Source organism: Ursus americanus, chromosome 7 (assembly GCF_024610735.1).
Source record: "Ursus americanus isolate L20-20 chromosome 7, mUrsAme1.1.p, whole genome shotgun sequence".
In the NCBI taxonomy this organism is placed as follows: Eukaryota; Metazoa; Chordata; class Mammalia; order Carnivora; family Ursidae; genus Ursus; species Ursus americanus.
The window spans coordinates 34929473-34956391 of record NC_142133.1 but is presented as its reverse complement, the minus strand read 5'-3'; the positions used below and the strand labels follow the sequence as shown (position 1 = coordinate 34956391).

General features: G+C 47.9%; 1 protein-coding gene across 1 annotated transcript in view; it reads right to left on the bottom strand.

Annotated features, from left to right (window-relative positions):
• Positions 1-26919, bottom strand: part of ANTXR1 (ANTXR cell adhesion molecule 1) — a 213269-nt gene that overhangs the window by 63069 nt on the left and 123281 nt on the right. The window contains exons 13-14 of the mRNA XM_045788146.2: positions 20612-20707; positions 4766-4807 (exon numbers count right to left, since the gene is read on the bottom strand). Coding sequence (XP_045644102.1) covers positions 4766-4807; positions 20612-20707 — 138 coding nt within the window. The remainder of the gene's footprint in view (positions 1-4765; positions 4808-20611; positions 20708-26919) is intronic.

Genomic DNA, 26919 nt, shown 5'->3' with positions numbered 1-26919 from the left:
TCTAGAGACTAGAGGGTTTTGCAATCTTCAGAAGAGGAGGGAATCTTTGATGTGTCTTTTCATTTGGCCCCAAACTGATGGAGTAAAATCACAGTCCCCAGCAATGCCACTAAGAACATCAGCAGCACCGGAAGCGAATCTCTACATCAAATTGGGGAGCCCCCGTCACACTGCCCTTCAAGGATGTGGCGGGTGAGGAAGACCTACCAGGACACAGATCCTTTGCAATTATTAAGGGACAGACTGGATAAGCCAAATTGCTCTGCCGGAGCAAAGTAGTAGGGACGGGGGGTTTGCGGGCAGTCAGCAAAGGATGGGCGGGAGAGAGTGGATGCGAGCTGTCCGCAGACTGCCCGGGCCCACCTGAGCAGAGGGCCTCAGGCACCTCCCAGGAGCAGGAATGACAAGGATGCTGGCCTGCGCTGTAACTCACCCCTGTACTTTTAAACCTTTTCAAGCCCCTATGTAGATGGTCTTATGCCCGTGGTGCCTTGGTGGGGTGGGGGGGAATGTAGGAATCAGGTTTGCAAGATGGTGCTTGACAGACGAAGAAGATGAGATATGGCTGAAGCAAGAAGGAGGAGTCAGTGGTGTTTGGAGAAACCGCAGAGATTAGGGAGGGATGCTGGTTTCCCATCAGGGGAAGTTATGTTTAAATCTTAAAGGATGTGGTGGCCTCAGACATCTAGTTGGCTGATGCGTGGGTAAAACGAATGGCAGCACATTACTCAGACGGTAGACGCCTCTTCTGAGCGGCTGGTCCTCGGGCGGCCCTGCTCCAGGAAGAGAGAGCTCCAGAACACCGAGCCTGACACGCATGTTTGGTTTCGCCCATAATTGGGCTAGTCCTGTGCTGCCCTTAGACACTGAATTTCACCATCTTCCTAATCATGCCAGGGCTTTGTACAACTCCACGCTTCACCCTTCAGGGCTCTGCGTGCTCAGAGCATCCGTCCTCCGCTGCTTCTACGGCTCTTTTAGAATGTCGCTGGAATGGAAGCTATTCTGTGAAGAACTCCCCGATTCCCCATAGAATTCAAGGCTCTATGGGGGCCAAATTAGGCCGCCCGCCCCCAATTCACTGCAAGGCGGGCACCAGTCGCAACTCTCTACACAAAGGAGAACGTAAGTGAAGCAGAATCGAGTCCAAGGAGACAGTTGCATTTACCATTTGGTTGAAGGAGAACCCATCTTCAGCCCTGAGGAGAAGCCCTATCTCTCCACAAACAAGGGCCCTTTATTTGTCTGTTCCTTCGTTTACTCACTCAAGCAACTGGAGCTGAGCCCCCACGGCTTGCCAGCCCAGTGTTATATTTTGAAAAAAATAAAGAGAGCAAAAAGAATGAATCTGCCACCGAGAATGTCTACATTTATAGAAGAGTATGCTTTGTGAGGGTGACGACGTAAGTAAAGGACCAAGGCCACTGACACTCCCAGGCCCACGAGGCTCTGGAGGGCAGAACCCAGAGCAGAACTGGCTGTACTGTCTCATCTGAGGTCTTTGGGGATAAGCCAGAGAGGTCACCCTCAAGGTCAGTCTTGGAGATGAATTCCTAGGAGTGAACTGACAAGTCAGAAAAGTCCAACGACACTTCTCTTGGTAAATACCAAAAATCCCAGCTGAGCGAAGATGGCCCCATTCGGAGTTGCATTTCACATATCATGACCCCGTATCATATCTGTTCACGTGCACACACAATAATTAAGGACAGCACCATGATTGTCCTGTATTCATCAATGAAGAAGAGAGTATTTCCTTTTTTAGTGGTGATGTTCTTTTTTAAACTACTGAAATAGAGGATACTGAATTCTGGGCCTGTTCTAGGGCTGATGCTTGGAGCATACGTGTGTGTGTGTGTGTGTGTGTGTGTGTGTGTGTGTGTATGTAATGTCCAGTGGAAAAAAGATGCCTGGCAGTCACTTGGCTCTTCAGCCCTCCAGCGTGGGGGCGACTCCGGCTGTCCTTGGAGACATAGCCATGAAGCAGTTCAACTTGCCTGGTCCTAGACAAGTTATATGATTTTCTCATAGCTCGGTTTTCTCATCTAAAAAGTTCTTGCCCCAGAGAAATGGTTAGGATGAGTGAGCATGATAATGAACCTGGAAATAAGTTCATTATTCAAAGCCAGGGGCTTATGAATCGTATGCCCACCCACGTCAACGCCTTCAGTAGGCATCCCTCCTCCTCCCAAACAAGCATAGCCACAAAGTCCATGGAAGGTGACTCAGAACTAAGCCATCAGATGAAGTACCACATGATTGGATCCCCCCTTACACTGACCATAATTCGGAGGACCTAGAGACTTTGTAAGGATTCCTCACTCTGCTGCCAGTTAGAGAAGACTCTCAACCCAGGAAATACCCCTCTTAGTTGTTACAATTGAGCTTTCTTGCTTTTCCTGAGGTCTTGAAAAAAGTCATTTTTCTTTGTCTTCTCTTTATACAGAAGGATCACTGTTGGTTGCATGAAATCTCAAAAAGTCCTGCTTTTTTAAACTATGCATTTCGATATTCCCTCTTAAAGAGGACCACTGAGAGCTCATTATAAAGTTGTGTTCATTCTACGTTTGGCTATTTAAGTAGTAGATCTGTCTCCCTTAGGATATGAGGCTTATAGAACTGATGAAAGTTTGGATAATTAATGCTGAACTTGTTCACATATATGGCAGAGTGTTTGACTTCATAGAGCCATTAATTGAGTGTTAGACGTTGTGTTAAGCTCTTTGGGGATAAGTCCAAGATTAGTGAGATATAGATCCTGACCTTCAAGTAGCTAATGATCTTAAACATTGACGTAGAAGAAAAGGTCAGTAAAATACCCTGGAACGCAGAGAAGGGAGAAATGAGAGATTAGTGCTGATGGGAGGAATTCCAGTGTGTTTTCTGGAGATAGTAGCACATGAGCTGTGCCTGAAGGACTGGTGGGATTTGAATGGAGAAAGCTGGAGTAGAGAAGGTTCTAGAAGTCTAGATTCAGACTATGATTTTCAGGGCACTATGTAAGATCCTTTGTAGGGCTAAATTATGTTATCTGTTCCTGTGAGATTTCTTTATTATTTTTCTGCTGAAACATTAGGAAGGAGATTTGGGCTGCTTAACTCACCAGGCCAAGGAATTATCAGGGCCAACACACATGCTAAGTGATCAGTGCAGCCTGCACCCTGCCCCAGCCAGCCCAGAAGCTCCTTCATGTCTAACACAACCCTTTAGATCTCAAGTATCCCAAGGTTGTCCTTCTGTTTCAGAAACCAGATCTGCCTTCTTCACGTGGAAGTATGACTTCTATGAAAATAGTTAATGAAACTAGGTGGCGTTGCGCAACTCACACCCCACAGTCTGGTACCTAAGTCCCCTGGTGCATATTGACCACAGTGGCTGCCAGGTCGCCTTCCAAAGGCAAATGCAGGGTCAGCACCAGAAGAAAGGGCAGCAGCTCCTCCAACTGAACATAACGAAGGGAGGGAACATTCTTCACCTCAGGGCAAACAGAGCAACTTCATCAAGCGAAAGCTTCTTGCCCTGTTTTCCTCTGGGTGTATGAGACAGCTGCACACCAGGGAAACACAGCCAAACTGGAATCCGTGGAACTTGCCACGGTGCTTTCTTTCTCTTGAAGGATTAAGAAAAGGCTTTTGTGGATGTAAAGAGGGTTTTTTCCCTCCCTCCTCTTTGCGAAGCAATGTAATTTCCTCCCTTGATTTCTGGGCAGAAAGTTTGCATTCCAACAATATGTGCTTTAATTGATTGCAGCTATTAAATCCCTTGGCTTACGAGCATATGGTTCAGGATATAACAGACCCCTGGAATGGTAAATTCAATCATTCTTCTCTCCTTATGCAAGAAACTTGACAACGGCATTGGGAAGAGGAGTGATGAGGGGCTTATGCTCAGTTTGCATACAGTAGACTTTAGGGGTTGAGGGCAATGAACTTGAATCCTCACCCCTATGTCTTTGGATCCCACTAAGTTTTCAGACCTGTACCCTGGCTTCTAAATTGGTGAGTGATGCATCCAGGGAGGCCTGTTGCTCTGGGAGTGATCAGAGGATGAGGAAAGCTCCTGACCTGGCACTCCTGCCCAGGGATGCTCCTTCTCACCGTTAGCCTTTAGTGCCTCCACCAGATTGTGCCCCAGCCCATGCTTGCACCAGAACTGCCTGCGGTCCAGTTTATGGCAGAGTCTAAGACGGTTTCTCTTCCTTTAAATGATGAGGATTTGAGAGCAAGGTCAGGATATTGGCACCCCCCCCAGCCCCCCAATATATTTTTATTACTGCCTGGCAAATCTTTCGGTAACATTGTTTTCAAGGAAAGAAAAATGGACTACTATAGCATCAGGCTGTTCCTAGAATCACTAATTGTTTGGAGAATGTATCAGCCTTGCCCTGATCTACATACACGAAGCATACGTCTCTGCAGGGAAAAGAGAAACCTAAAGTGTCTATGGTAGAGGAGAAAATTGTATGGATAAAATATAAAATAAAATTTAAATAAAAATATCTATGTTTGCATCTCAGATTTTATCTTTGCAGGTAGGAAACCCTCCCAAACCCTTCTGTCTGTGGCGGCCAGTTCCGTTCAGTTCCTGTTCATCCTTGATTTGGAAAGGACCCAAGACTTCCCTCCCTTCTCCCTCCGATGCAGTGGGGGCCTGGGCCTGACTTAGCTCTGCTTTTCAGGGGCCTGAGTCCCGGGCCAGCCCAGCCAGCTCTCTGCTCCACCTTACCACCCTCTCCATCTGGCTGCACCCCGCTCTGGTCACTTACCTCACTCTCCTCAGCTGGGGGTGGAGGGACCTCCTTGATAATCTGAAAAGAAAAAAAACAGAACAAGTCAGTGGAAATCTCCAGCCACCTGCTTTCTAAGAGGCCTGTTCTCCAGAAGGGCCTTGGTAGTGTGGCCATAATTACCACCGTGATGGGCCCACGCAAGAAAGGCTGAGTCAATGCCATGATGTGTCTTTCTGGGCCGAATAGCTCAGTTAGTTAGAGCCTGATCCAGACTGGAGGTTGTGTTTTCAATTGTATCTGTTTTATGTAGAGAAAAAAATGTTCCACAAGTGACAGTTTCATCTCTCATTTCTCATTACCCAGGTAGTTATCTCACAAATGTATTCACTCATATAGTCACCCAGTTATTCATGCATGAAATCATTTATCTACCCAGCCAAACATCTACACACGTGACAAAGGACTATGCACAACAGAAGAGAAGACGGTGCTGCAGAGATGAGTCAGGCATGCACCACACTCAGGCCGTTGGCAGTCTTGTTAACTGCCACTGGCCCCAGATGGTACCTGCCCAAGGAGGGAGGGTGTGATGGTCAGGCAGACCAGTTCTTGACAGAGGGCAGCAAAAGAGGGGTAACCAGGGATTTCTTTTAGGGCTCTGACTCTCAAGGGTACAAAGATTGACATTACAGTATTATAAGAGTGTGTTCTGCAACTTCCCCATCATCGGTGCTGAACAAGAGAGAGATGCAGACGCTCGGGGCCGGGAAAGCAATCTGGAACCCCTTCTAACCAATGAGAGGATGAATGACACACGGGAGGAGGACAGTTGGGTGACCGTGAGCAGCTTCTCCTCCTGCTTGTCCCCAGTTGGCACGCCTCGTGCATACAAGGAAAGCCCTTGCAGTAATTTAATTTAGAGCCTTTTACAAAGCAGCTTGGCCATTATCTACTGCGACTCCACCATGCCCCTCGAGGCTCCCTCCTGTCACCCCAAGCTTATTAGAATGTTGGGTCCTGGGGCGCCTGGGTGGCACAGCGGTTAAGCGTCTGCCTTCGGCTCAGGGCGTGATCCCGGCGTTCCGGGATCGAGCCCCACATCAGGCTCCTCCGCTATGAGCCTGCTTCTTCCTCTCCCACTCCCCCTGCTTGTGTTCCCTCTCTCGCTGGCTGTCTCTATCTCTGTCAAATAAATAAATAAAATCTTTAAAAAAAAAAAAAAGAATGTTGGGTCCCCTACATGCAGTCTTTTCCTTAGAGAATTCTGGTAAATACAAAGGTCATTCTATATCTCTTGATGTCCTCGTGCCAGGGCTGGCCGGGCTCACTTTGGCCTGGGTGCTCAGGCCCTGCCCACAGGGCCGACCAGATCCTTACTCTTCTAGTTGGAGAGCTCGCCTGGCTGCTGACCTGGCTGCCTAGTAGGCATCAAGGTCTTCCTCACCTCTCCCTCCTGAACACATGTCTCCGTGATTGGATGATTTGGGGACCTCATCGGGCTCCGATCCCCACTGCTGTCACCCACACTGCCATGATCTGTGAGATCATCTCTGTATGTTGAGACAGGCTGCTGACTTGAGGTTGTATTAACACCAGCCAGGAAACAGCCACTCCAGCCATCTAAAAGGATGGTATTCAATTAATTAAGAGGCAGAGGTTAAGGCCTCCAGGGCTTTCAAGCTGTCGTTTCATCTGCCCCCACTTCCTGGCCACTGTGGGAAGCCTGCTGAAGGTCTTTGGAAAGCATGAAGCCATGATTTTGCTCACCCACTCAACACTGGCTCCGAATTCCTTAAGGGAAACTCTGGGGCGGGCCATTACTGTCCAATGCTGACTTCCTATCACCCCAGAGGCAGGGATGATTTTAAAACAGGAAATGGCCCGAAACTGGTGGGAGAGGTGAGGAGCTGGGGACACCAATCTGGCATGCATCTTTTCTCTTAGGGCAGGGTTGGGAGGGGCGTGAGAGGGAGAGCAGGATACTGAGGAAACACAGACAGATGTTGACAAAAGTGCTGTGGGCAGTGTGCATGGCAAGGACGCTGGGTACGTAGAGGTTCCGTGCAGAGCAGCTGGGCTCTTGTCTTCACAGCGCTGCCAGCTTCCTCCCTCACCACATGGAAGCATAGTGTCATTGTCCAGTGGGAACCCCAGACCTGCTTTTTTCTGATTGTGAAGATCTGACAAGTCCTTGAACCTCCCTGGGCTCTACTGTTCCAATCTGTTAAATGGGAATGATGTAACCTTGTAGAGTCATGATGAGCAATAATGTTTGTAAAACATCTGGTAGAGAGTGGGTGTTCAGTAAATGGTGCACGCTATTATTATTATTATTATTATTATTATTATTATTATTCTCCCCTCCCTTTCTTTCTTTTCTCCTTTCTCTGTCTCTTGCCTTTATTACCCCTTTAACGAAGGTTTCATTTAACCCCCTGCATATACTGATACACTAATGACTATGCGTGGTGGTTTCCACAAGTAAGATAGGAGGCCGGTGCTCATACAGTGGTCAGGAGGCTTGAGAGTGGCCAGGGACTTCAAGGCTGTCAGCAGCAGGATGTCTCATCACATATGTGTATGCACGTGACATCAGCCAGGAAGTGCAGCACCAAGTGGCCTACCATTCAAACCAACCCAACTGTGGTTGTCATTCAGGGTCACTTCTTGAGTTTACTGAATTCTAATTCCAGCTATGTCCCAAGGGGGACCCACAAGACAATGCCAAAATACACAATGTATCGAGTATTAATCAAAGGTGGACTAATTTGTAATCCAGGTTCCATGCTGACACACTGTAAATGGGCACCTGAGCTTCTGGAAAAATGCCACCATCCTCAGGAAAATAGGATGAGGCACCCGTAATCTGGCCTTACTAGTTGGGTGCCTGGTGGTACTGAGCAGGAATGAGGAGGAAGCCTTCCTATTGCTTCAAGCTCCACCACTACCAGTCCTCCCTTGGGACAGCAGGAGAGCGTTTCAAAGAATGACCCAGACAGGCGACGCTGAAGTCATTACATGATTATTCCAAGTCATGAAGCTAGACTGGCTGTCTGTGAGTGAGCCAAATGCCTGTGCCAAGACCAGCACACGGGCCACCCAAAGGAATGCTCTGAGCATGGGGACACGTCAGCCATCTCCACCCCAACCCTCAGAGGGCCAGAGCCCATGCCTAGGAGAGCAGTTGGGCAACACCCCGTGTTGCTCCCGAGCCTGCGGTACCACTGGAGCCTTGCTACACAGACGGGCCCGGGACCCACAGGATAAAACGCCAACTGCCCCACCTCCACCCGGCCTGCGTGATGTGGCCCCCACCTTCCCACCCCACCCTTCTTCACTCTCCCCTTCACTTTCTGCACTTCAGCCTGCTGGTCACCTTCCTGCTCCTTCCATGCACCCTGCTGCTTCTCACTTGTAGACTAAATGGTTTCTATCCCACCCTGCTTTTTCCCTGTGCCTGCACATAACCAGGTTAACACCAACTCATTGACTCATCAACCCAGAGAGATCACCAGTAAACACACCTTCCCTCAAAGATGTCGCCCCTTGACCTCACAGTCCAGGCAAGTTCCCCTTTATGGGATCTCATAGAACTCAGCGTCTTTTGTAGCACTTTTAATTATAATTAACAGATGAATTCAACAGTTCTTTGCTTCCAACTAGTATGACTAGCAAGTGTTTATTTCTAACTAGAATGCGCTGGAATCAGCGTTGAGCACTGCCAAGCATAGGCTTGATTTGGCTTACTTCCCTTCTTAGAAGGTTCTGGGAGATTCCTCTTTGTTGTGAGTGGGCTCGTCAGATCTTTCCCCAATAGGAGGGAAAAATAGAAGATGGTAAGATCAAAGAGCTCCTTAATAATAAAATGTTTAAAAGGAGAACACCGCTCAATGAACATATTTATAGGATAACATGGTGGAACTGAATGGCAGGATGGGGGGTAAATCTGGGGACATTTTTCGTACTTCTCCTCCAGAGGCCAGCACCACTTTTCCACTTACTAGCATCTTTAGCTTGGATATTTTGAATGGGCAGAAGGTGACCATTTACTTCCTTGGGAGAACTGCCCTAGAGATCCTTCCGCATTGATGGTTGGACTGGTGTGGTAGAGGGGATAAGAAAAATGAGATAGAATGTGGACTTCTGAATTCTATTTGTGTCTCTTTGCTATCTGGGAATTTCTTGAAACTGTCTCTGCTGTGAATTGGGAGAAATGCCCCTACGCCCCTCTCATCTGTTTTAGCCATGTTTGTTTAGAGAGACATGAGATAGGGCCAGATTTGACAAAGACTGTTGTCTGGATAAAGGAAAGAAAAGATCAGGTAGAATCTTATTAAACTGAAGTCTTACTGGCAACTTCTCATTGAGTCAAAACAAATTACAGTCTTGCATACACCCCTGAGTCTGGCTATTGGACATGGTAATGACGATGTGGAGAAAGAGCTGGCGTGGCATGAACACAGTCGGAAGATCAGATATACCCAGGTCCTCTTTGATACCTGGGAAATTTGCTCTGAATTTATGAATCAAGTTCACCTGTTTAGGTCTCTCTAATGCTCTCTTTAAAAATTAATTTTATAAAATGTTAAGGTGAAATAAAGCACCTGGTGAGTTTATTTTGCTTGTTTTTTTTTTCGTCCAGAAGTATTCAAGTTTTGCTCCTAATTTGTATGTTCTGATCTTTGCCACTCTGTTTGCCCTTGCTAACTTTACTGCTGCCGCCCCGTGCAATGGAATGCAGAATGCAATCTACCCAGTTTTTAACACAGGCGCCTCTTCCTTTTCCCAGATGGTAGCCACACTGGCTCACTAGATGCTCCATTTATTTATTTTTTATTTTTAAAGATTTTATTTATTTATTTATTTGAAAGAGAGTCAGAGAGAGCACAGCAGGGGGAGCAGCAAGCACAGGGAGAGGGAGAAGCAGGCTTCCTGCTGAGCAGGGAGCCCGATGTGGGGCTCGATCCCAGGACCCCAAGATCATGACCTGAGCCAAAGGCAGACGCTTAACCGACTGAGCCACCCAGGCGCCCCTGGGTCTTTGCATTTCTAATGAATTCTCATGATGCTTCCGCTCCTGGTCCATGGACCATGCTTTGAGAATTCTGAGTTAGCTTATTTCTAACAATGTTATCCTCAACTAGATATGTGGGGGCATGTTGCTGCTTCAGGCCAGACATTCCGGTTGAGAGTTGCTTATGGCTGATTGGAAACACTGGCTTCAAAAAGGTCTCAGTCTAAAAATTATGGTGTCCCCTGCGTGATTGTCAGGAACTATGGGGTCTCCATAGCCCCCATGGCAGTGTGTTGGGGAAGACACAGAACTGTTTCTGGAGGAAACTCGCAGCTCTGCTCGCAGGCACTCTCTGGCTTTCTCTAGTGAGCATTCGTGCTCACTGTGTGCAGAGCTGGCCATGCCTGGACTCTTGGGCCCAGCCCTGAAGCAGTCCCAGCCACACAGGTCCCTGGGAGCTAGGGACACAGATCTTAGCCTTCACGGTCGGCACCCTTGGCAGTTAACGCAATGAACTGTGTTTGCATCTTTCTTCCGCACTGAACCTCAGTCTCCAGAAGACATGGGCGTACTTGGCCAGCTTTTGTCTCCTGACATGTGGCCCAGTGCTTGTTACTCAGTCACTATTTCTGGGAAGGACGGGCGTGCTTTCCTATGGAGGAAAATGTAAAGGAAGCATCCCTCACTATTCTAAACTTCCCTGCCCCTCCAATAAGCATCCCGGTGATACCAGACTCAGGGCTGATCTCCTGTCTCTCGATCGTCCACATAGATGCTTCTTTAGTAGTTAATACGCTACTAGTGCCAACCGCTGAGTGTCGGTTGTGACACTTAGATGAATCATGAGGCTCTCTTTAGGGTCATAGGCTGAATTTATATTAATTACAGTACTTTACTGGACACATCTATACCCCATTCTATTCCCTAACCCCAGCCTCCAAGTCAATTCACTTGCGTGTAGTTCAAGAATCCACTTTCCAAGCATTGTGTCCCAAACTGAATTTCTGATAAGACTTCCCTAGGGGCGCCTGGGTGGCACAGCGGTTAAGCGTCTGCCTTCGGCTCAGGGCGTGATCCCAGCATTCTGGGATTGAGCCCTGCATCAGGCTCCTCTGCTGGAAGCCTGCTTCTTCCTCTCCCACTCCCCCTGCTTGTGTTCCCTCTCTCGCTGGCTGTCTCTCTCTCTGTCAAATAAATAAATAAAATCTGTAAAAAAAAAAAAAAAGGCTTCCTGAAAATTTGAAGTTGACCTGCACAGTCCCTTTTGTTGCAATACAGGCGTGTAATACGTGAATTTGTTCATATGTGGTAGGTAAACTGGGCATAAAATCAGTAAACTGTGAGATCATGTTACCTCAAAATTTGATTTTTCATGAGATAAAGGAGAAGGTGATATATATACATATATAAAATATAAATAAATATAAATAAATATATAAAATATAAATATAATAACTTTTTGTGTGGTAAAAATCATATAACATATAACATTACATTAACCTTTTTGAAGTGTGAGGGGATTATGTTTGGTGCCGCTGAGTAGCATCGGGTGAACGTGAGATGTTGCCCGGCTGCCATCAGTGACCTGGGAGGGAAAAACAAAGCCCCACACACCACATCCGTTTTCTCACTTGCATCCACCCTGGTTCAATGCCAGTGTACACCGTGCTCCTGAGCCTCTGTGCTTTTCCTCATGAGAGCATTTACTATGGCCTCCTCAACACGAGTGCGTGTCCTGGTCATAAGAGCCCAGGGACTGGGTGAAGGAGGAGAGGCTTACACGTGTGGAGGAGAAGCTTGTGAGGAGATGAGAGAAGACGGGGCATCGTGAGACCAATGCGAGTGAAGGTGCCCACACTGAGCTTCATCAGAGGCCACACTGAAGAACGAAAAGAAAGGAGCATGGAACTGAATGGGAGCCACCATTTGCTTTCAAGAGGGTTAGAGGCGTGCGCCATGGATTGAAGAAAAGGCTCTAAGGCCACGAGCAGCAGAGTAGCACTTCCACGGCGTTCGGTCTTACTTAGAGCCACACCAACAGTCTTTTTTGTTATGAAAAGAAGAACCTGGCAAAACAGCAGAAGCTGGATTCCTATTTTAAGCTGGTGCAGAAGGAATAACAAGACAATGAGTCACAGCCATCCACCTCTGGTGTCGTGACACTTTGTCCCAGGAATGTCCTTCCTTCCGTCCTGTCTCCGTAACTCCAAGCCACGGTGCTACATCACACTCACAGGCACCAGGAAACTTCGTGTGTCTATTTTTACAAATCAAGGCACAGTGGTGTATTTACTGTAGCATAATTTAAATTAGGGGCTTAAGATGCTTAAAATGGTGGAATTTTTATTGAGTTTATTATTAATTTTTTTAGTGGTATGTTTTATTCGACTGCACAGTTTTCAATGTGCTGCTCTCAACTCGTGTCCCCCATGAGTCCTGTTATTTTTGTGGGGCCAAAATTCCATAATGCAGTAGGAACACATATTATAGGAGAAATGATGGTATTTGGAGAACCTTCCATGTACGTAACAGCCATTGCTAACTGTGGAGAGAACACAGGAACTCCTGACTGGGCCTGACTTCCTTATCTAATGTTTGGTCTCTGTGCTTTCCATATGTATTGGAAAACCTCAAGGAATCTTGAGTAATAATATTCCTTGGGTTTTGGGTAATTTTGGATTGTGAGCTCATGGGGACATTGCATTTACCTGAGGGAATCCTGTGAGGACAGGGCTGAGGGCTCCACCTGCCAGAGAGGATTTGAGTTTCCTTCTGCAGGTTCCTAAGTACTTCCACACTGACCACTTTTCCTAGTGTGCACTTTACAGAACCACAAGTAAGATACATTTGCATTCTAAAACTGAGAGGTTATCGTTCTGCATCTTTAAGGGGACACACACACACACACACACACACACACACACACACACACACACATACCCCAGACCCACGGCCCATCCTTTTGCACAAGTTCCCAGCTTCAGGCAGAAGACTCCATTTCAACTCCCACACTTTGAAGGGCCTATGTAAGGCTATTTCTTAAAAAAGATTTTATTTATTTCTCAGAGAGACAGAGAGAGAGCACAAGCAGGGGGAGCATCAGGCAGAGGGAGCAGAGGGAGAGGGAGAGGGAGAAGCAGGCTTCAAGGAGCCTGATGCAGGACTCAATCCCAGACCCTGGGATCGTGACCTGAGCCGAAAGCAGACACTTAACCAATTGAGCCACCAGGCATCCCTATATAAGGCTATTAAAACAAATGTCTAGGTTATTGAGATCAAAAAATCTCCTGCCCCTCAGACAGCCACTGCTTTAGGGTCAGCCAACCGTCTGATTTCCAGATCCTTCTTTATTTTGGCCCTGGAAACGTCTTCTATTCTCTTATGAGCCTGGCTATGTATTTGAAACAACTTTTATTACATTTTTTTCTAGGAGTTTTTTTTCCCCCTTTGTTTTGCTATGTAGTCCTCACTGTATCACTGTCAAGAGTAATTTCTTTTTCACAAATGATTGTTTCTTGCATGCTCAGAGGGGTTGGTTCAAATAAATATTGTATTTAGATGGCTAAAGTTTTTTGGGGCCTTAGATTTAAAACACTGCTTATCCCGAGACTTCTGGGTTAATCTCTTAGCACCGACTCTTCAGCTGCCTCCTGGCCTCATAGGTTCTGTGCGAGGAGAAGCCCTCAGAACAGAGCTGTGCAGAGAAGAAAGGCCAGTCGAGCTCCGAAAGCCATCTAACAAGGGCATTAATATCACAGGTAGAAGGGGAGGCTTGCTCTTGTGCTTTAAATTCTAGACTAACTTTATCATAACTATTCTTCTCATTAAAATTACAAAAGCCAAGGGAAAATGGGCAACCTGATGTGGAAGACATCCAGGAAGTATGAAACGCTAGCTAACAGCAGATAAGTGGATCTTTCTACTCTACGAACAACACAAATGTCACGGAAACCTCACAGCTGATCGGAGTGGGTTCGTGCCGGCCAAGTACCGCCCGGATCCAGTAATTGGACACTGTAGTCAAGCAGAGGCTGTAGTGCCAAGGGTGCAGATCTAGAATGTAGTACAAGAAATTGTCATAGAAATGAGGTCAACTTTTTTCTTTTTTGCATCTGGGACTCAAATTTCAAATGTTTTTGGCCCTCTAAGTCTCCTCTCCCAATGCCTCAGTAACTAAAATGAGAGTAGTGAGGGACAGGCATTTTCACATCAGTTGATCGGGCCTCCGGGGCTCACATGGTAACTTCAAAGAATAGCTCTGCATATTCTCCATTCGATGATATGTCACTGTCACTGCAAAACTCTCTTAAGTGAAACAGTTAAAAGCAATCCATGAATTCAGATCTCCTGAGGCTTGGGGGAGGAGTGTCTGGTCTGCCTAGGTTATGGGCAAGACGACTCCAGCCACAAGTTGTGCCTATGGGATCTGAGCAGGGCACCCAGGGAACGAGGAAGGCTTGATGATGTTCACAGCATGTCAATCTTGTTCTAGCGGGCCAGGAAAGAGGCCACACCTCAGAGCTCAGGAATCTGCTCTTTCCGCTGCTTGAGCATTCTCTGGGACTATGTTTCCCAGACACTATTTGGTAGAATACTCATGTCTTTCCAGGTGTCAGTACATTAATAGGTATTTGGAAGGGCGGGGGGATAGGGACAGGCTAAGGAAGGGCTCCAGGGTCAAAATAGGTTTGGACATTCGCAACACAAATTATCTTATTAAACGCTCGGAGGTGTCCTACAGTGAAGACAGTTATTCAATTTAGTTTAATGGTGTCTTTCAAACTCATGGTCTAAATACCCCTGGCCCGAAGTATGCCTACTCACATCTTGTAGGTACCACTGTCCTGTGGACATAGTTTGGAAATGCTGTCCCTGATTACTTACATAATAGAATCCTCAGGTCGTTCGGATGTGTAACCAGGTTTGAGAACCACGGGCCAGGGAATCTTGAAAGGGAGGAGTAGATTCACTTATAGGAGGTAAGAATGTAAAGAAGCAACTTTAGAGGCAATATGGTTCCAACGTTTAAATTTTACAGATGAGGAAATCAAGGTGAGGGGATTTGCCCGATCCTGTGAGTGAAGAGGGGGATATCTATTGGAACCCAGTTGTCTTGAATGACAGCTCAGGTCTGCTCATTCCACCCAGCAGGCATGGGGCTCGTGGTGCCTGGGTTATAAGGCAAGTGGCAAGGCCAGCCTGGCAGGGACAAGGGAAGGCACGAAGCCAGGTAGAGACGAGAACAGACCGGGTGTGTGGGCTGTGTGGTGCGGAGCTCCAGAGGTGAGGGCAGGCCCTGGCAGAGCTCTGTATGCCGGTCAGGAATAATCTCGTAAGCTGCAGAGTGAGGAGTGTCCAGATGGGAATGGGTGGAGGCTCAAAAGAGATCCAGAAAGCATGAGGAGTCTAGGCCCGAGATGCATGGCTAAGCAGCTGCTCGTACCAGTCGGGTTTCTATTAAACAAACGATCAGTAAATCCCTTTGCTGGTGTTAAGCTTGGCTGTCTGGCCCTACCGACTAAATGTTATGCTTAAAGGTGTGGAAAGACTTTATTTTTGAAGACTTTATTTTTATTTCAAGAAGGCATATCAGGTTCTTGATTAATTTTGGTCCCTTCCAATTTGTCACTGGAGATGTCGAAGGGACTTAATTTGTTGAACTCTTCTTGAAACTCAATAAAGTGAATTAAACATGGGCTTTTATACATGCTTTAAAACTGCTCATAAGATACCTACAGAGGCATTAAAAACAAAAGAGAGCAGAATTTTGCTTCTGTAGGGAGAAACTCTGGATGCATGCACACTACCCTTTCCCTACAAACTGAATAACAATATTTGCCCTTATTTGAACAGAAATATAATGATTTGATCTCACCTAAATAGCACGGTTTAATTGTAACTTTATAGCAGGATCTCTTTTGTTTTCTTTCTAATAGTGATAAAAACATATAAGCTAAAACTTACCATCTTAACCATTTTTAAGTGTATAGTTCAGTAGTGTTAAATTTATTCACATGGTTATACAACCAACCTCCAGAGTTTTTTCATCTGGCAAAATATGGCAAGATCTTTTCACCTGGGGTTCCTGACATGCCATTAACCTCCCAATAACACGGGCACATTTCTATGATTTTATTTAAGAAACGGATATAAATGTCTTTTGTTATGCAATTTTTAAAAAAAGATTTTATTTATTTATTTGACAGAGACAGCCAGCGAGAGAGGGAACACAAGCAGGGGGAGTGGGAGAGGAAGAAGCAGGCTCTTAGCGGAGGAGCCTGATGTGGGGCTCGATCCCGTAACACCGGGATCACGCCCTAAGCCGAAGGCAGACGCTTAATCGCTGTGCCACCCAGGCGCCCCTTGTTATGCAATGTGATACATATCAAACATTACATGTAACATCCATGTAATGTCTGAAATGCAGGACTCCCTGAATTTCTAGAATAGTTCCGTGCTCTCATATCACTGATTCACTGTTGACTTTTTTCTCTACACATTCAAGCCATTCAAAACATTTACTCTTCTAATATATTTCAGCTCTTTTTTTAATGAGCCTCTTCTTATTTTCATTTCCTAATCTTCTTTTTTGAGTTCAGTTGAGAGATTTCAATAATACTGGCCCAAACTTATGAGTAGATGGAGTGGCCAGCACCTGACTTGGTACCGTGATGCCCCTTGTGGGACTGAGGCAGGGCTTTATTTCTTTCTGGTAAAATACTGGCCCTTGGATTTCCTTTTTGAAAATGCAAAGAAGTCTGGCGTGCTCAGTCTCCCTCAGTGTGGGTGTTTTTGTGCCAGGGAATACATGTAGGAATCTCAGAAGCCAAAGGTGTACCTGGGGATCCCGAGGGCCAGGTTGGGAAACACTAAAAGGTTTTGATCCAGGATCTGGCCAATTACTTCTCTCTCTCCATCAGTCATGACTGATAGATGCTACTCTGCTATGGGGGCAATAAGTCACCCCAGGTTCCATCTAGCTGGAAGATAAAAGCCCAGATGGGAGTGGGGTCCTGTAGGAAAGGCAAAATGCAACGGGGAGCGCTGGTCACCCTTCACATTTCTTCTTCCAGACAGGGCCAGCAGGAAGCAAGGATGCTGAGGCGGAGGGCAGGCCTGATAGTGCCCACTATGCCTGGTCTGCTCATACTTGTCATCACATTTTAAAATGCTCTTTATGATCAGTACATAGCAACCTGAGTACCCGCCCTTCTATTCCAGGATTTTGTGGACTGCCCCCTACCCCTGCCCCTTAGCCAGCCACGAAAGGGTTAATGTTTGGCTCAGTTGGGGTGGGGAGCCTTATAAGGTTGTTAAATATTTTGTACATCATTCCTGGAGAAAACTTTGCAGCACAGACAAGCTCTCATACTCCACATGTCACGAGACTCTTCTATTCCCTGGCTGTTTGCCCTCATCACGATGCAGCTTTCGTACCAGGTCATGGGGCATTTCCTGCACTTGCGGCAGGGCAGGGGGAGTGACAGAGGAAGGATTCAGGACCATCATTCACAAGGATGCCCTCTGCCAGTCCCACAACTGTGGGTAGAGGTGCTGTCCCTCAAAGGAAAGAAACGTCTTGCATCCTCGGAACCAGGATCCCGGGATGGGTATGGGGGCAGGGAGCTGATGTTTGCCCTGCTTCCTGTGTACTCCCTTTAGAAAACACATGACTTTATCCTGTCTCCTCAGACATCATCACTCTTCAAGAAAGCCAGTGGTCAACAAGTAGTTTTTTGGGGGCATACCAAGCATCACAGCTCTGGCCAGCTTTCAGAAATAGGGGTGAGGGCAGTTTTTATAGACATCATAAACAGGAAAATTAATCTCCAAGATCTTGCCTTGTAAAGAAATCCTTTGGGACTTACAAAATCAGATCACATTAACATATTTTGGCCACCTTCCAAAGCAACATGGGCTTAAGCAGATAAATTCATTGAAAAATATTTTGAATATTGCAAAACAATCTGGCCTGGGGTGACACTGCTTCCAGTAATGAAAGACATTAATTCAGAGATATTTCCCTGGAAATTAAAACCACAATGAAATATCACCTCGCACCAGTTAGAAGGGTCGGCGATCATCAAAAGACAAAAGATAACAAACACTGGCGAGGATGTGGAGAAAAGGGAACCCTTGTGCACTGTTGGTGGGAATGTAAATTGAAGCGTGGAGGTTCCGTGAAAAATTAAAAATAGAACTACCATACGATCCAGCAGTCCCACTTCTGGGTAGATCTCCAAGGAAATAAATCATGATTCTGAAGTAGTATCACCTCTGTGTTCACTGCAGCATTACTTACACTAGCCAAGACGTGGAAACAACCCAAGTGTCCGTCGCGGGTGAACGGATAAAGAAACCGCAGTACACATACACAACGGAATAGTGTTCAGCCGGACAAAGAAGGAGCTCCTGCCGTTTGCAACCACCTGGACACACCTCGAGGGCGTTATGCTAAGTGAAATAAGTCAAACGGAGAAAGACAAGCGCTGTGTGATGTCACTTACATGTGGAATTTAAACAAAACAAAACAAAACTAGAAACAGATCATATCTGCGGTTGCCAGAGGTGGGGCTGGAGGGGTGGGAGGTGGGGGAATTGGGTGAAGGGGGATGTTAATGCACAGTAGGGTGACCAAAGTAAAGAAGACTGTATGGTATATCGGATAGTTGCTAAGAACTGCTAGGAGAGTAAATCTTAAAAGTTCTCAACACAAGGAAAAAAATTTGTAACTATGTGAGATGACGGATGTTAATCAAACTTATTATGGTAAACATTCTGCAGTAGATACATCTATCAAATTATGTTGTATACCTTCAACTTATGCAATGTTGTGTGTCAATGATACTGCAATAAAACTAGAAAGAAGAGACATTTCCCACCAGTATAAATGGAATGCTATGGAATTCGGGAATATATTCCTATTATAGTAACTAGTTTTTAGTATTGATAACACTGCCCAGCATTTACTGTGTGCAGGGTACTGCTCTAAGCAGTATGCACATGAACTCTTTTAGGCTTCGCCATCTACCCATGAGGTCAGTGCTCTTATTCTCTTTCTTACACAATTGAGGAAACTGAGGTACAGAGAGGTTAGGTAACTTGCCCAAGATCACACAGCTAGTAAGCGATGGAGCGCTAGCTCCATCTGTACTATTGTTCCTAGCCGTCCCCACCCAGAAGTACCTGTTTTTGAGAATGAAGGGGACCGGGTGAGTGGGGTGAGGCCTACTACAATAGGAGACCTGCTGTTCAAGGCCGGCCAGCCGCCACCATTACCGCCACCCCTGGCCACCCCTTTCTTTAAGAGCCCACTGCAAAGGCTCATTGGTTTGGTTTTTTTTCCTCAGAATTTCAGACTTGAAAATGTGCTTGTTTTTAAATCACCATAGAAAGCACCTTGGCTGACTCATGGGTTTTTTTTTTTTTACCCTCAAAATAAAGCGGTTGTGAGGGCTTAAGTACTGAAAACACCACTTAGCTTCCGGGGCTGCTGTGGGAAGAAGGCGTGCGGAGTCTGGATGAATCCATCCAGTCTGGCTTGCACTGGCTGACCCGAGGTTTGCGCCTGTCCTGGGTCCCTCCTGCACACACGTGTTCGGATCCACTGAAGCAATCTTTCCCTCAACACCCAGGGCCTCTGCTGGTGCAAGAGCCTCTTTTCTTTCCAGAAGTCCCTGCCACATGGATCCACATCCTGGTCAAGCTTCTCCTCCCCTTCCTTTACCACCGCTTTAAAATGTCATTCGAAGCCCTCTCCCCACCCTCTCGAGTCCAGCGCTCTGTGAGTGCTCGGCTCTTGCTGAGCTCGGTTGCACACACTGACGTGAGTTCCCTTGCACTGTGCACGGATTGCTCGGAGAGGGAATGAAGACAAGTTCTTGCCTGGAGAGGCTCACTGTCTCCCCTGCGGGCCCCTCCATGGAGATACAGAGAATGCAAGATGCTAGGCAGCAGGACAGGGCTCACCTCAAACTCACCTGGGCTTTACCACGCATGCTCTGATTTGCAGAAAGGCAAGGCGTGGGCTGGAAGTAGGCATGTGAAAGCGATTTTTTTTTTCAATTTGGATATTATTTTGTTTGGACTTTTCCTAGCCTAGGGGCCAGGGAACAAAAATTGATAAACAGGCACATTTCATTTGGGTGCAGCAGGTGACGGTGGGTTATTCCAGGCCTGAAGCTATCTGGGGAGACATTGGCCAGAGCCACGGGGTGGCTCCTGATGACGATGATGGGGAGGAGACAGATTTTTACTCATTTTGTAGCAGAAGTGCTTAGACTAGTGCTGGGCACACGGTGGATGCGTCCTAGAAATGTTAGCTAAAAAATAAAGAAATTAAGGCAGACTCCACTCATGATTGTTAGAAAGAAAGAGGCCAAAGGCAGTCTCTCAGGCAGGCAGACTAGCTACTAAGGCCAAGGGGCCTTGAAGAGTATCAGCTGGTGCAACTCAACACGTGTGTATGCGTGTGTGTGTGTGTGTGTGCGCGTGTGTGTACACGTGTGTGTACACACACGTGTGTGTGTGTGTACGTGATACATGTCAAATATCACTCATCGCTTACAGTATCCTGTGGGTCCTTCCTAAGCCCTGGAACCAGAGCGGCCACCTCGACTGCCCTACCTGAAGGCCGTGTCCACGGGCCACCTCACTCCCTAACCCATACTGATTCCTAACGACTCGTGGTTCCATGGAGCAGTGTCAGTTTGTGCCAACTTTGTATAAATTGTATAAACAACGCAAAATTTGTCCTTCATCTTTTAAGAGTTTTTTTTTTGTCAACCTCTCCTCCTCACAGTCCTGTTAAGCTTGTGTCCCCTTCTGCTGGAGGCCAGAGGTGAGGAGGAGGAACCTGGGGCACTTACCACGGTGCAGCAGAGCGGCCAGAACCACCAGAGGAGAGCCAGGGCCAGCAGCAGGAACAGGATCAGCAGGGCGATTGCCAGGATGGAGCCATCGGACTGTGGGGCCAAGAAAGAAGATGGTCAGCAGTGGGGCAGGCCACGGGGGCGACCCGTGACACCTGGAGCCTCCCCCTCCCCGCCCTCCCATTGCCAATATGCAGATTCAAGGCCAGAGAAGGGCACCGCCTCGCCAAACAAATGGATGGAACCCTGCCCAGCATCTGGGCAACACACTCCACATAGCCAATTCTCACGAGAAACGGATTTGTGTTTTCAGAAGGCCCTGCTCTTCGCTTTGGACAACACGCTGAGGGGCCAACCCCACAAGGGCCAGAGCAGGCACTTGCCCACGCAGCTGGACGTTGAGGTGGCCTGTGACTGCTCCTTGCCTCTGGCCCGTCACCCTCTGCCTGGTGACATCCTCCTGCTCTCTAGCTCTGCTGTTCTGGCCACCGCCTCACTGCCCTCAGGACCGTTCTACTCAGGATTCGGCCTGCTCCCCCGGACTCGTTCACAGAGATGCCCGGGACCGATGCAGGGGGCAGAGTCTAGAGCCAGTTGACAGGATGAGATAAGGGGCAGATGATTCTGGGGAGGGAGGAGCAGCTGATACGGAACCGGGGAGGCAAGGGGAGCGGTGGCGGAGTCAACGCTGCTGTGAGATCGCGTGGCTGTCAACTTGGGGGGTGAGGCAGGCGCCCAAGACAAATTTTGCCCATTTCGAAACATGTTAGTGTTCGAGGGCTGCCGGCTCAAAGAAGCAGATGGAAGTCTCTTCCACCTGCCCTGGCTCCCAGCTGCTGGGAGCGGAAATGGGCTCAACTCTGGGGCTGGGGGAGGGGGCAGGTTGAGGAGCAACTCGTCATAGGTGCTGATTGTCATGGTGCTCTTTCTGAGTAAAGCTGGGAATTCCACTTTGAGGGCCCCTAAATTATCAGGTATGTTCACACCTAAATGTTGTTTTCAATTAAGGAATGGCTAATGATACATTATGGAACTACCATGCCATTGATTACTGTGTAGACACAGTTTTCAAATAATATTGAAATGACAGGAGAAACATTCCTGATATAATGAGTGGATTTATGGATAAATGTCAGGAGTGAAAGAGAAAGACTGAAATTTACTAAATATTTACTAAAATATTAATAGTGGTTTTGCGGGTTGTGGGTTTACAGAGATTTTCTTTAAAAAACCTCTGTCTTTTCTTTTTTTAAAGACAATTTGTAGTAAGAAGACAAACTACTGAAGTTGTTCTTTAAAAATCTGTCCTTGGGGCTCCCCGCTTTGGTGTCTGAGCTCGCCTGGCCCAGAGGTTCTTACCCAGGGCCAGTGGACCTACAGGGTACACAGCACGGCTCAAGGGGGTGGAAACTTGTGACCCTCTCCAAATTACACCCGTGACCATCATGACCTTTGTCTTCGGGGAGACCACTGACCGCATGATCAGGTTCTCAGAACTGCCCCCCAACCCCCGGCCCATTGATGAGGAGCGAGGTTGGGCGGCCCGTTCAGGGGAGTGCAGCAGGTTAATGGCAGGGTTGGGACTTGACTCACTCCCACTCTGAGTGCTCCGTGGGGGCTCCTGGAAGCGGTTTAAAGGCAGCTCTTACTCCCTGGAACGTCTTTAACCAAAAAGCCAGGAACTAAACACCGTGGTCCAACCCAGCCGAGGCCTGGGAATGCCAGATTGCCCCTGCGGGAGGTGCGGCCTCACAGATGCAGGTGCAGGGCTGGGCAGTGGGCAGGGAGGGAGCACAGACCCCAGAAGGTGGATGTGGCCCTGCAGAGAGGCCGCCGCTGGACCCACAACAAGGATGCGTGAACTATGGCAGGGAGGGGTGCTCTCAGAAAGGACGCAAAGAACTCAGGAGTGTTTCCCAAACTTACTGTCAGGCAAGGATAACTCTTAACCCCTCAGTCCCTGCATTCCACAGCCATGAATGGAGACACTCAACCTCAGCCGCCCCACTGCCCTGACGGCCGCACAAGGAGCCAGCTAGGTGCACGCAGACGCGGCGAAGCACTGCGCGGTACCTCACCCTCCGTCCATGTCCTCACCACAGCGGACATGGGGGGCGCTGCACACCGTCAATCTGCTGGCACTTAGAATAATAAATAGTTCTCGTTACTGAGAGGCGCGTAAAACAGCAGTCTTTTAGTATCGAGTTGTAATTCAGGGAAGCCTACAGACTACGTTTATTCCCATTATACTCCATCTCCCTGCTCCTGATTTTATTTTTCACTTTAGATAGAGGAACCGAAGCAGGAAGGCTCGGCTATTGTGGGGAAAAGGTTTTACTTCCTTCTGGAAGAAGGTTTCCTGCGAAACAGGGAGGGAGAAGGACCTGGCCGGCAAGGGGAGAGAGGAGGCTTCCGCCCTGAGGGAAGACTCCCTGGCTTGAGACGCACAGACGCACCTATGTCTGCCTCCCCCCCACCCCCCTGCCAAGCTGGGTCTGCCCCTTACAAGCCATGGATCTCCTGGGCTGTAGTGGAAGAGGAGGAGGAGGAGGGGGAAGGGGAGGAGGAGGAGGAAGGGGAGGAGGAGGAGGGGGAGGGGGGAAGAGGAAGGGGAGGAGGAGGAGAAAGAGGATTGAGGGGGAGGAAAGGGAGGAGGTGAAGGATGGGGAGGAGGAGGAGGAAGAGGAGGAAGAGAAGAGGAGGGGGAGCAGGGGGAGGAGGAGGGGAATTAGGGAGACAGCTTGGGGCTCAGGAAGGGGTAAGGTGCAATGAGGGGAGTGGGAATGCACGGGGCCAGGACCTCCTGGCAGGACTTTGTCCTGCTCTGGAGACAGTCTGGGATACAGCCCCCAAATGCACTGCCTGCTTTTCAAGCACTTCCCACAATCATTACATATATACCAAGTGCGAAAGAGCCACCATCAAACACAGGGCAGGAATTCTTGATAACCTTAGACCTGAAGCCAATGTGTTCCTGGGAGATAACATATACATGCGACCCGTGAAGGTCCTTCACGTATTCATTCCACAAACGTTTATTGACGATCTGTTCTGTGCCCATTGAGCAGACCTCAAGGATGCAAGATCGATTAGACAGAACCAAGGTGCTCACGTCTGCCGAGGGAAGCTGTATAAACAGTGAACCATGTGCAGGGGGCTGCGTGTGATGCAACAGCTGTATACCCCGCACCTGTTATGTGTCAGGTAGTGAACAGTTAGACGGTCTCTATTATGGAATTTACATTCTGGTGGAATAAGGATAATGACGATGCTGATGACGATAACTGTTACTCGTACAGCTACCATACATGAAACACTAAGTGCCAAGCACTGTTCTTTCTAACTACTAACAGGCTTTCCCTATGTTAGCTCGTTTAATTCTCATTAACAACCAGATGAATTTAATATTATTTCTCTCACCTTATAGATTAAAATCCTGAGGCAAGGACAGGTGAAGGAACTTGCCCTAGGTCCCAGGAAGAAACCAGAATTTAACCTGGGCTGTTCAGTTCCATACCCCACAGGTTTAACCAGCCGGCTGTTGCTCTCAGCAAGGGCTAAGAACCGAGGGCCTGGGAGGTAAGCACGCCAGAGAGGAGGTGGCGCTGGAGCTCTGGCCCTGCAGGGTGGAGGGGAGGTTGGCATTCCTGCAGAGCAAGGCACGCGGTGGCAGCGAAAGGGGTGGGGAACCTCACCATCAGAAGCCATGCAAGCCCAGCCGAGGAGCATGGCTTCTATTCTGAGCCCAGAGGGACCCGGGTGGGGGCGGGGCACAGTTTTCAGATTTATTTCTCGGGAAGCAAACGCTATCGACATTCTAGAGTATGGACTCCAGGAGGGAAAGATTGGGGGTCAGAGGCCCAGGTGGAGGGCTGCCGCAATGCTGTCTAGTTCTCGCAGGATGACATTGTACAGGGTCACCCTTCTGGGACTTTTGCATTTTCATGGATGTGTTCAGTATTAATATAACTAATAATAGCTGACTGTTACTGTGTGCTATCTACATTCCTGGCACTATGCAAAGTGCTATATACACATTATCTCATTTAATTAAATGAGCTTTGTAAAGCAGTCTTCCAGGAATCATTCCTCCTGTTTTGCAGAGAAGGGAAATGGAAACTCAGCAAAGGTATGTAACTTACCCAAGACTTTCCACATACTACTTACAAACATATTTAGAGGCCCACAATTTTAATGTTGCAAAACTGGAATTGAATTTCATAGTCTGATTTTACAACTTCACTCTCCTCCCACTCAACTGTCACAGTATAATGGCTCAGTCGGTTAAGTGTCTGACTCTTGGTTTCGGCTCAGGTCATGGTCTCAGGGTGCTGGGATCGAGCCCCAGGTCGGACTCTGGGCTCAGTGTGGAGTCTGCCTGAGAATCTGTCTCTCTCTCTCTGCCCCTCCTGCTCATGCTTTCTCTCTCTAAAATAAATAAATAAAATCTAAAAAAAAAATTCACTTAAGAAATACCCGCATCTTAAAGGCTAAACCTTGAGCGGCTGTGGGAGAGAAGGAGACTGTATTTGGAATGGCAACATCTGCTCCAAAGGGAGCTTCACCCATGCGGCCCAGTGTGGATCAATGCATCCCACGGGTGAGACTGTATTTCAGAGTGAAGTCAGACAGGGGCGGGGACCAACAGCAGAGCCTGCCTTCCCCTCACAGTCTTGGCTTGGCGTTTCGACCAATAACCTTGCGAAGCGGGATTGTCAACTCATGCAAGGATGGCCGTATGTAACCCACTGAATATGTATCATGCATCGGCGCTGTTTAGTAAATGGTATTTGCTTCATCCGTGAAATGAGTCACTTACTCTCAACCCCAGTTCTTTTGCATCTTTACCATGTCCCCAAATGAAGAACCCCCTTGGGTGCTGAGGAGCGGTCCTGCCATTGGCTGGGAGGCATGTGGAATGATTCAGAGCCCACATGACGTAACCTAGTGCCCCAGGACCTGGCTCTGCTCTTTTACTCTGGTACCAACTGCCTTGACTCCTTGGGCTTTGGCCACTAACTTGCCCTCCTGTGTCCCAGCTCACTGTCTGTTGGCCTAGTCCCCACAGACTAGGATTGTTGGATAATTCCAGGAGGGTCATGGGCTGACTTGCTCTCAGCCCGACTTAGGACAGGTGTGTGGGCTCGGTCTCTGCTCTCCCCCTTCACCAGGGCAAAGGGTGCACAGGCCTACGTGGTCACACCACAGGGCTGAGTGGGGCCATTTAAGTCAGTGGCCCCAGTCACAGAACTGTGCCTGCACAGGCCCTGTCGCGGATGGCTAGGGGATGGCAGGGGGCAAGGTGGCTTCTGAGAATTCATAATTTCAGCAGCTCCCAGCCTTCAGGCTGATGCAGAAGCATACTCCAAGCTCTCTCAGAGTCCTCACCGGGGAGGGGAAGCCTGAGGTAGGGACCTGATTTTATGAGCCGAAGTGAGAGCAGAAGCTGACTTGCTTAACAAACTCTCAGACTCTGACACCTGCCCTTGCCAGGCAGCCCCTGCATGTAATTTTTCAGAAACTTTCAAAAGATTTCAGAGGGAAAAAAAGCAGCAGATAAATAGGCAAAGACTGATTCCTACCATTGTTATTTCTCGGACGGCCGAAATATCAACATGAGTTAAATTTTTGTTTTATTTAAAAAGTGAAAGAGAGTCTAAAAAATCAACAAGGGTCTGTATTTAGAAAAAAATTTGGAAGGGGGTGGGGGGCTGTGGGGTGTGTGACGAGAGCTGCAAGGCAGGTGGAAAGTGAGCAGAATGAGGTGGTGTCTCTTCTAGTTGCAGGGGCGGGTGGGTGGAAATCATCGGTCTCCTTCAGTGAACAGTGTCCTGCTTTCTTGAATCTGAGGGCAGGCGGTGCTCAGCCCTGCTCCTCCCTCCGGTCAGGTTATGGCTGTTCGGGTGACCGTTCCTAAAGGCTCCTGGCTTGGAAGGCCAAGCAGAGCTTTCTTTAATTCCTTCTGTTTCCAGCTCACCAAACGAGGGCCTCCCTTTCAAGACAAGGAGGCATTGTTTTCAAGGGCATAGGTTTGGAAACATGACGAATGAAAGCATCTCTTACTTGCTAGGTTGTAGGTAATTTTGGATTTCTGATGCAGGGCACAAGGGGGAGGGATTTTGTCTGGGCCCATTTGCACTGTGATGAGAGAGAGAGAGAGAGAGGCAGGCCTTGGGACAATAGAGCATCCAGCACTGCTCCTCCTTTCTGTTTTGTTTTGGGGGTTGCCATGGTAAAGAGAGGAGGCTAACATTGACAGGAATCAGTGGGAGATTGGGCGAAGCTCAGCTTAAAGAAACTGTGCT